The 11,108-nt window shown below is 44.7% G+C and overlaps 1 protein-coding gene across 1 annotated transcript in view; it reads left to right on the top strand.

The window, feature by feature from the left end:
• Positions 1–825: 825 nt before the first annotated feature.
• LOC147612816 (cytochrome b-c1 complex subunit 9, mitochondrial-like) overlaps positions 826–11,108 on the top strand; it is a 45,419-nt gene continuing 35,136 nt past the window's right edge. The window contains exon 1 of the mRNA XM_086783451.1: positions 826–1,102. Within this exon, the coding sequence (XP_086639577.1) occupies positions 986–1,102 (117 nt within the window). The 5' untranslated portion in view covers positions 826–985. The remainder of the gene's footprint in view (positions 1,103–11,108) is intronic.

Consider the following 11,108-nt stretch of genomic DNA (forward strand, 5'->3'; position numbering starts at 1 on the left):
AGATTATTGAGAGAGAGAGAGAGAGAGAGAGAGAGAGAGAGAGAGAGAGGTTTCGAAAGGAGAGGGACAGTTTGTGCAAACACCTACAAACACCAACTGACCAATTGCAAGCAACATCAAACAAGTAGTAAGCATCACACAAGTGTTCATCACACACATGCAACATTGCACAAGTGTTGTTTTCTTGCTGCACTACAGTGCCTACAAGAGAAGACCCAAGACAATGGCGTAAGCGATGGCTTCTTGACCCCTTTTTAATAATTTAGTTTTGGTCGGTAGAGTCTCCTCCAAGAAACTCTTTCTTAGGAACTTCTCATTCCCCTCTTCACATGCCAACATGGCCCAGTGGTTTATAGACATTGAAGTGAATGCACCCAATAACCCTCATGACAAGAGCAGTCGTGTTCTGGACGAGACCCCTTTTTAATTTAGTTTTGGTCGGTAGAGGCTCCTCCAAGAAACTCTTTCTTAGGAACTTCTCGTTCCCCTCTTCATGTGCCAACATGGCCCAGTGGTTTATAGACATTGAAGTGAATGCACCCAATAACCCTCATGACAAGAGCAGTCGTGTTCTGGACGAGACGACCAACAAGCAATACGAAGAGATTTACTAAGGGAAATGGAATTTTGGCTCCACACGAATTTTCTTGGTAACTTTGAAAAATTATTTGTGGAGAAATTTCGCTCGTAAATGCACTCAGTCGAAAGCTCTTATTTTTTCTCTTTCGTAGAGGCATTAGCTGAGCATGCCTTCGGAAAAAAATATATAAAACCCACCCAAAGGCATACAAACTCTACAACAAAAGCTCAAACCTTAAACGAGTACTTAATTAATTAACCTTTAGACCTTAAAGGTCCGCGAACTGCGAACGAGTGTGAACCGTTCACCTTTTCTTCGGTTTCTCTTCGCACGGAGGCGACAAGCGGCGTGAGCGTTAGTATCAAGCGGAAGGCATACAGGCACGCGGGCAGAAAGAGCAGAGGCATGGACGGATCCAAGCGAGCCAAGTCAGGCGTCCTGGGCGCTGCCTTCAAGCTCGTTACACGAAGAAACTCCGTCTACGTCTCCTTCATCCTCCTCGGCGCCCTTGTCGGCGAGCGAGTAAGTTACCCCCGCTTGCTCTCTCTTCTTCCCAAGTCTCTGTGTTGAATCTTCGGCTGACAGAAAATGCGTCTTCTGATGTTTGGTTTTTAATGACATCAGCCCTTAAAACTTTTTTAATTCGATCTTTTGCGCATAGATGGCTTTGACTTATTTTGATTTGTTCTGGGAGGGGTCTTGCTGTTGGTGGGCGCATTCATGTGGACCGCAGTCCTGAATATTTTGAGCCTAAATAAGCGCGGGAACAGTTCTGATTTGTATTACACCCCCCCCCCCCCCCCAAAAAAAAAAATAAAATCCAAATTTCGCTCTTCTTCGTGGTAAGTTTTACGAATTGAAAGTGATTTGGAGGGGAGGTTTTCCATGTGCGCCTCAAAAGAGATTGAAGGCAGCAGTGGCCCAGCAAACTGCACATACAATGCAAGTACTCCTAGACTAGAGCCACACTTCGATATGGAATTCATCAGTTGCCCCTTGTGAGTGCAAGAGGTAATTGAGCATTAGGCATCCTCATGTCTCTAATATCTCGGCACAAGTGTTCTTAATGATGGATACATGCAACGCATATAATTGTGGGGGGCTCCATGTGAATCTGTGCACGGTCAAATCTAGTTTGGAAAGCCTGGCAGTTGCCAGCATTATGAATCTTGCATGCCCTCCCAAGCACTTCTCCTCAAGAGAATCCGTTTTGCATGTGCCCTTCATTATCCCTTGTGTAAAACATGAAGGAGAAAGTTGTTTTGGTGGCACACAGAGAGGAGCTGTTACATCTCAAAGCCCTAGGTTGGTCAACTCAGGACTGGTCTAAACCTGGGCTAGGTTAACCTCGGCACATGGATGGGGCATCTAAATCGGAGGTCTAGTGTGACTTAGCGCCAATGGCTAATTATAGCTCCTAGTTTATAGGAGTTACTATGTAAGTCAATACCGCGGTTCTGTTCACGGGAGAGTGCATCCTGGACTTGTGGCCTAGCAGGGGCTACTTCATGCCATGACATCTGAGGGGTGTGACGTGGTGGTATGGGACGCCAAGTCTCTGGATATCCAGTTTGGGGGAAGGACTTTATGGTTGGGAGGTGAGCTAGATGCCCGTTTCTCACGTTTCTTAATTAGAAAGCTAACCACAGATGATTTTGCAGACTAGGGACTTTGCAGTACCATGTTGGTTACAAAAGAGGTTAGTGTAGCACTTACAAAAAATAAATGTAGAGTGTTTTGTTATGTCCTCTTGAGGTATAACCATGGTGGCTTGTCTGTAGGAGACTGGATCACTCAGGTTTGAAGTGACTTATTAGTTACATTGGGTGGTGGCCAGTTTGAAAGGGGTCTATAGTCTTACACATGGATTGCTTAATCTTAGACTTAAAGGTCCTCTAAGAGGAGCTATGGTTGGTTAACGAGTGATCTAGATCTTTCCCTACTCACATCTTCATGGTGGGAAGTTGGAACCAGAAATCAGCCCTCTCCAACCCCTCTCTCGCTCATCATTCAGCCTCTCTTGAGTAAGGGTATCCACATGCACATCACTATGTTATCATGAACAAAAACCAAGTATGTGGAAAGACCCTTTTTCATTGCTTCATTAACCTGTATATGAGATATAGTGGGAATAGAGTCTCTCTCCTTGCAAACATCGATAACATGCATGCGGATCTTATGCATAAAAGTGATTCTATTTGTTTTGTAATCCTTGCGATATAGTGGGAATAGAGTCTCTCTCCTTGCAAACATCGATAACATGCATGCGGATCTTATGCATAAAAGTGATTCTATTTGTTTTGTAATCCTTGCGGCAATCAAGATGATGGTGCCATAGCTTGCCTAGCAATACATTACAGCCATTGAGAGGGGCAACCAAAACGTTTTCATGATCCAAATAGCCTTAACATGCACACTTAGCTTGCCTATGATAGGCATAACTTGCACCTCTTTGCCCACAAAAGCGGCTTCTGCTGCAGCCATGCTACGTACTTGGGTGTAGGAAAGGTTGATTGGCTACTTCTGCCTGTGTGATCAGGGGCACCGCCTAGCCATTGGCGTCATCCACAACACACTCAAGCATGGTTGGCTTGGATGTCCCACATAGCCAAGTGTGGTTGGCTTGGTTGCCTTGAACAGTCACAATGGTTGGCTTTAGCCGGTCCATAGGCTAGCCCTGGGGCCTTGCCTTGGCTACTTCGGCGTCTTCGTAGTTCATAAAAGAGAGTAGCGATTCATGCACATAAGGTAGTAGCCGTCTTAGGGTTTTCCTTCTCCCTCTCTTGAAGAACCCATGCTTCCTAGCCATGTCCATAACCACCACCACGTCTAGGGTCCCTTTCCATGTCAGATATAGGCTCTGGTACCAATGTAAGGTCCTCCATGACCACCAAGCCTTGGAATTATTTGACATGGAACCACGTAGGAGTGAGGCTTAAGGCTCACCTCCTAGCCATATTATAACCAGTTTCCTACTTTGTTCTTCAAATTGATCATTGTCTTACTCAAACTATTCCAATCTCTCCGTCAAGCTGTTAGCTTCAGGCACTGAGGATGATGTCGTAGTCAAAAAAGACTGCAACGGTCTTCCAAATGCTGCCTCATATGGAGTCCTACTAATAGTTGAAGAAAAAGTGTCATTATACACAGCTTGAACAAAAGGCAAAAACTGTTCCCACTTACCTTGCTGGTCGTGAACCATAGTTGCAATGAAACGTGTTTTATTCAGTACGAATGAAACGAAATGTTTCATAAACATTCCGTATGTTTGAAACACGTTTCTTTCATCTCCACTTGGGATGTGTATGATTTCAATGTTTTTTATCTAGAGAGCACGTTTTTCAAAAAAATGCCTACATGCACTTGTGAAAACGTTTGAAGGAGCTCTTGTGTTGCACAAATCAGTCCCTTCCAACTCCTCTCGCACTTCTCAGGTTTAGTGCCCGCTATCTCTCAAGTTGGTTGTGTTGATTTGTGTCTTTTTTCTTCGATTTTGCAAAAAAAACATAGATTTTGAAATTTGGGGGTTTTCATGCCAGGGTGCCAATCTTGCCCTGCCTTTGTCAAGATGCCTCGCACTAAGGATTGCCATGTGGGCCCATGTCACTCTTGTATCAAGATATGGTGGTTGAGGCACCCAAAAGTGAAAGAAATGTAATTTTTGCTAGGTTTGCTCATGAGGGTCCATAATCTGTGTTAAGGCTCATTTCACAGGCTTAACCGGGGAAGGCATTGGTGCATGCAAATATCAAAGCCGAGCTACAAGAATGAAAAAGACAATAACTGGTAGGACGTGACTGTGGGTCTCTGCCTGAGGATATTGAGGCTAGTGAGGATACAGGTGATGCATCAAAGAGAACACGATTGGGTTCAGAGGAAGATACACAGAGCCAAGCAGGATTCCGGGTGCATTCAAGCAAGCATGTAAAAGCAACAATTAAAGATGCAACTAGGGAACTCACTAGGCTTTGAAGCTGCATTTATTGGTAAAGAGGTGCAGGTTACCCCATTGATAGGGGAGTTGCGCATCCATATACAAGGCTACCTTGATAATGAACATTTCCTAGTTGCTCCACAACAAGCTTACCATCAAGAACAGATTCCCAATTCCGCGAATTGATGATATTTTGGATAAGCTTGATGGTTCGGCTTGTTTCAGCCGACTTGATTTGAAGAGTGGTTATCACCAGATATGAGTGGTGCCACAAGATGTCCATAAAACTGTATTCAGAACAGCCTTCGGATTATATGAATTTTTGGTAATGCCTTTTGGTCTCACCAATGCTCCTGCCACGTTTAATCGTATGATGGATAGGATATTCCGACCCCATCGCAAATTCACAGGAGTATTCTTTGATGATATCTTGGTTTACTCCAAGAATGAGCAGGAACACAGAATTCATTTGGTCACAGTGTTCGAAGAGTTACAGAAGCATAAACTTTTCATTAATGCCAAGAAAAGTGAGTTCTTCCTTTCAGAGATTCATTATCTGGGACACATTGTATCCAAGGATGGAGTTACAATGGATCCTACAAAGATAGAGACCATTTGGAATTGGCCCGAATTGCAAAATGTACATCAAATACGTAGTTTTTTGGGATTATGTTCGTATTACAGGCGTTTCATAAGGCATTTCGCTATGATTGCCACTCCTCTACATGATCTCACAAAGAAGAAAATCACTTTCAAATGGACTTCAAAAGAACAGGATGCTTTCTTGCAGCTCAAGCATGCTATCATATGTGGTCCAGTTTTGATTGTTCCTGACTTGCACAAGTCATTCGTAGTTGAATGTGATGCTTGTGGTGATTGCATAGGAGCTGTTCTAAATCAAGAAGGGCATGCAGTTGCATACGAAAGCCGTCGTTTGCATGATGCCGAGCTTCATATGGATATCTATGAGAAAGAGCTCTTGGCTGTAATTCATGCCTTAAAGATATGGAAACATTATCTTCTTGGGGTTGAATTTGTAGTCAAGACAGATCATCAAAGCTTGAGATACTTTCTATCTCAAACAAAGCTTTCAGAGAAGCAGATGAGAATGGCAAACTTTCTTGCCATGTTTCATTTTCAGATTGTGCATACTCCAGGAAAGAAAAATATAGTGGCCGATGCATTATCCAAGAGGCCTTATGTAGCTGTAGTCTCAGTGGCCTCTCATGGAGACTTATCTGCTATGCGAGAATTGTATCATTTGGATGCTGATTTTTGCCATATATGGACTGATTTGATGGCTGGTCATTCACATGCCTCTTATGTTATCAATGAAGGTTATCTTATGAAGGATAATTGCCTATGTGTGGTGAAGGATTTGTGTCCAAAGGTTATGGATGAATGTCACGCTCCACCTTATGCTGGTCATAGAGGTATTATGCCTACTACTCGCATGATTCAGAGATATTTCTTTTGGCCAACCATGCGTAGGCTTATGTGCATGCATGTATTACTTGCCAAAAGGTGAAATTTGATAGGCAAAAACCTCCAGGTTTGCTTCAGCCATTGCCTTTTCCCTCGCAACCTTGGGAAAGTATTACCATGGATTTTATTATGGATTTGCCTAGATCCCAGCATGGGAATGATGCTATTTGGACCATTGTGGACAGATTTAGCAAGCAAGCTCATTTCTGCCCGTCAAGAAAACCATTAAAGCTGATCATATGGTAAAGCTTTTTCTTGCTAATATTTTCAAGCATCATGGTATGCCTAAATCCATTGTTGGGGATAGAGATCCCAGGACTACAAGCCTCTTTTGGAGGGCTTTATTTGATAATATGCGTACTAAACTTGAGTTTTCATCAGCTTATCATCCCCAAACGGATGGCCAAAGTGAAGCTGCAAATTCAGTTGTGTTGGATTTGTTGAATTGTTATGTGGCAGAATAAATGACTGCATGGGAGAAGTATCTTCCACTTGTTGAGTTTGCCTACAACAATACAATCCATGCCTCCACGGGAAAGGCTCCGTTTGAGATTATTTATGATAGAGTGGTATTGTCACCCATCCTTCGTACAAAGGATGAGATTTTTGTAGCTGATGAATATGTTCGTGACTTGGATGTATCCTTTGGTCAGGTGCGGACAGCCATTGCAAGATCTCAGGATAAGCATAAAATGGCTGCTGACAAGCATAGAAGGGACATGGAAGTCAAAGAAGGTGATTAGGTTTTGCTAAAATTTGAGAAGGCTAGGCTTCGAAAGAGGCCAGGACGAGAAGGATCATATCCTAAGCTTTCTCCTCGCTATTATGGACCCTTTATGGTGATTCAGAAGATAAATGAAGTGTCCTACAAGCTTGTTTTACCTAGTCATTGGAAGATTCGCAATGCTTTTCATGTGAGTCTATTTCGGAAATATGTGGGGCCAGATCCTGATGAGCCTGTCACAGAAGATCCGCCAGAGATTGATGAGCTTGAGGAGATCCTCCAGCCAGAACAGATTGTTTTTCACAAGGAGAGAAAGCTACCTGCAGGAAAGCTTTCCAGGAGATACCTTGTGAAGTTTAAAAATTATTTGTCTATTGATGCAAAATGGGTAAATGAGGACTATTTTGTTGATTACCCACAGTTGTTGTAGGCATATCTTGAGGCTTTTCAGTTGAGGACAACTCTTTAGAAGCCCGGGGGATGTCACCAATTGGCCATGCCTACGTTGTCTGGAGAGCTGAGACCACTACACCTGGGATTGTCCTGAAGTCCCACTGGTTAACATGGTGGAAGCAGTGGTGCCATCTCCCAAGGCTGACACTCCAATAGTGGCGGCCATCACCCAGTCCTCCCAAGGAGCCCCAAAGACACCAACTCCTCTCCCGGATGATGCACTAATAATAAGGCTTTAAAAAAAAAGCTTCAAAATTATCTCTTCTTCTCTACAAGACCATTTGGTCCATCTCCATTTTTTGTGTCTCGTTCACTTGAGGCCAGGCCGGTGTCTCATGTGAAGAGGCCAGTTTTCTTGCTTGACATGGACGGGAGCCAGACTGGTGCCACCCGTGTATGACCTGGACTGTGTTCGACCCATGGGATTGTCACGCCATGGAAGAGCCAGTATTTGTGCCGTGTCTTACCTATGGGACTGTCACTCCATAGGGAGGCTCGTGCCTGGAACTGTGTCTTACCTATGGGATTGTCACTCCATAGGAAGACCAGGTTTTTATGTTTTACGTCGTGCCATTTTTGTGCCGACAGATATTTTGTACTTGTTCCATGAACGGGAGATATGTCCATGATACTATTTGCACATGCACTCATGTTTTGCATGTTTGAAACTGTTTTCACATGATTTGTATTTTTGTGTTTGCTTGCTTGACGTGTTACTTACTGAGCGGGGACGCCTGCCAGTGAGTCGTGAAGTCTGCTCTGTCTTCTGACGAGTTTTGGTGCATGTGAACAGGTGGTAAGTATATTGCACATGTTAGTTTAATACTTTAATCTCTAACCTTTTGATTTATAAGATTGTATGTTCACATACACTTAAAAGTGGGCACCCACTTAGGGGCCAAGGTGGGGAGCCACACTAAAGTGTGTGTGAGTGGGCATGGTCACCTACCACACCCCTTTGGAACTGGCCACCCACATGCAAGCGTGGGGAGCCAGCCAACACCATAGTTTAAACTCCACTCTAATTTTTATTAAAAGATAAAACTTTGATTTTTTCTCATTGAGATATTACTCATTGCTTTCTAGCAATTTCAACACTTTTTCTACGTACGTATGCCATCCAAGAAGATGAAGACACACTTGCCTATCAAGTCCCTGAATACTCGCATCATTATGTGAAACCGGCCTTCAAAAATATCCAAAGAGCGGTGGAACTGGCTTTCAACCAAAAACAAATCAAACATTTCGAATACTTCAACCATGCAGAAACCAGAGAATGAAGAAAACAAAACAGGGGGAGCTAGAGTACTCTAGCAAATAGAACACCGACATCGGTTGGCCCCAAACCTTGGCGCCCCTTGCGGTATTTCTTCAATTCAATATAAGAGCTTTGAAAAGTACAACACGACGATAGAGCCCCACCGAACTAAGAGAGAAAGAGAGGGAAATAGTCACACTCTCAAGAGCACGATCTCAACTACAACCCTCTTACTCACGCTCCTAGCCATATAGCTCAGCAGTACAAGATCAAGAACTCTACACAAAAAGACTCTCATACATGAGTCCTCATAGACAGAAGCTTTCTCCTCTGACCAGGGCTGCTAAAACCCAGGGTTGTTACGAGGCGCGAACTGATCCAAGCGAGGCGTTCGAGGCGTACGGAAGGCTGATCGAGGTGTACGGATCTCAATCATTTTTTTTTCGCTGACTTTCGGGATTTGCGCTGTTTTCGCCTGTTTCAGAAACTTTGGGATTTTACCCGTTTGGGTTGACTTGGTCTCTAGACGGGGGTGGGGCTATTTCGTACAGCCAAGCAGCACTCTCTCTCTCCCTCTCGAGTCTCTCATACCCACAGCCCCTCTTAAGTTCTAAGCCAACACACTCTCTCTCCCTCAAGGCAGCCCCTCTCTCACACACACACACACACACACACACACACACACAAAAACACACTCTCACCCTCTTACACACTCTCTCTCCCTCTCACACACTCTCTCTCTTCCTCCCTCAAGGCTCTCTCTCTCTCTCTGTCACACACTCTCTCTCTCTCTCTCTCTCTCTCTCTCTCTCTCTCACTCGCACACACACACTCTCTCTCTCTCTCCCCCTCTCACACACACTCTCTCTCTCTCTCTCTCCCTCTCTCTCTCTCCCTCTCTCATACACACATTCTCTCCCTCATAATCCATCATCCCTAAGCCGGCCAATCCCACATGGGATCGTTTCACCATAGTGCTTGGACCCTTCACCGCCGGTTCGGGGGGGAACCGTTGGAAATGCCGGTATTGCGGCTTCGAAGGGAATAGCACCATCACCCGAGTGCTTCGTCACATGGCAAAGTTGGGAGGAGGTGAAATCTCTGGATGTCAATCCATTCCACAAGCCATTGCCGATGAGGTCAATAGGGAGAACTCTCATTTGCAAGCGGATAACACAAGGTCAAGCCCACGTCTTCAACAACAAGAGCTTGAGGAAGAGACATTCATGCCCTCTTCAGCATCGGGAAGCGCGAGTGTCAATATTGGGGAAGGATCAGGGTCAAGCTCCCAATCAAAGCGACCACGACATCCCTCCGATGATGCCGGTGCTAGAGGGCTTGTACAACCCGCTTTACAACCCGCTTTACTATGTCAAAGAGCGGCAACGAGTGGTGGAGATTGAGATTGCACGCACCATCATTGAGTGCAATCTCTCTTTTCATGTTCTTCAAACCCCGCAATGGAAAAGGATGGTCAAGGCCATCGCCGCCGTCGGTCCATGCGATGGATGGACGGGAGTGAGCTACGCTGACATGAGGACGAAGAAGCTCACCGAGGAGGAGAGGATTGGTAGATCACTTGAGCCTATTCGTTTGGGATGGGCCAAGTATGGATGTAGCATCCTCTCCGATGGATGGAGTGATCGGAAGAGGAGAAGCATCATCAACATCCTTGTGTCTTGTCCTCTTGGCACGTGTTTCCTATGGGCGGTGGATGCCGGGAAAGCCGGTAGAAAGACAAGTGGGAGTTTCATGTTCCAACACATCCGCCAAGCAATCATCGAGGTAAATTATTCATTGTACATACTATAAGTCTACATGTTCATGTAACATAGTACATGTCACATAGTACTAATTACATGAGCACTTTGGGTTGTAGGTTGGCCATGCAAATGTGGTGCAAGTCATCACCGACAATGCATCCAATTGTCGTGCAATTGGTCACATGGTGGAGAAGGAGTTCTCGACAATTGTTTGGACTCCATGCGCATCCCATGGCATTTACTTGCTCATGGAAGATATCAACAAGTTGGCTTGGGTCAAGGACATTTTGGCCCAAGCAACCACCATTGTGACCTTCTTCACTAAGAAGGTGAAACCCTTGGCCATCTTGCGTGTTCATTCGCGATTGGAGCTCGTGAAGCCCTCCAAAACAAGGTTTGCCTACATGTGGATTGTTTTGGAGAGACTACATGCCGTTTGTAGCGAGCTTCAACGCACGGTGGTGTCCCAAGAGTGGGAAGAATGGGATGATCATCTAAGCCCCGAGGCTTATGTGGTGCAACGCAAGTGCTTGGATCCTTCCTTTTGGGATGATGCACGGGCCGTCATATTTGCGATGACTCCATTGTACCGAGTACTTCGCATGTCGGACATGGAGGGATCCACTTTGGACCTTCTCACACACTTCATGAGAAATGCAATTGAGGAGCTCCAAGCTTGCACGACACTTGATACAAGAAGGTTAGTAAGTTATTTTAATTCATGTACTCTTGTGTACATAGTACTCGTAACTTGTAAGCTTAATTTTAATTTTTGCTATGTATAATGTGGCATGTGCTTGTATAGGCTTGATGAGATCAAGACCATTGTGGAGAGGAGGTGGCAATGGATGCATAGGCCCATTCATGGTATGGCCGCATTTCTCCATCCTCTCTACAAAACATCGGAACTC

This window comes from Cibotium barometz, chromosome 45 (assembly GCF_041138505.1).
Source record: "Cibotium barometz isolate CiBa-2024 chromosome 45, ASM4113850v1, whole genome shotgun sequence".
Classification (NCBI taxonomy): Eukaryota; Viridiplantae; Streptophyta; class Polypodiopsida; order Cyatheales; family Cibotiaceae; genus Cibotium; species Cibotium barometz.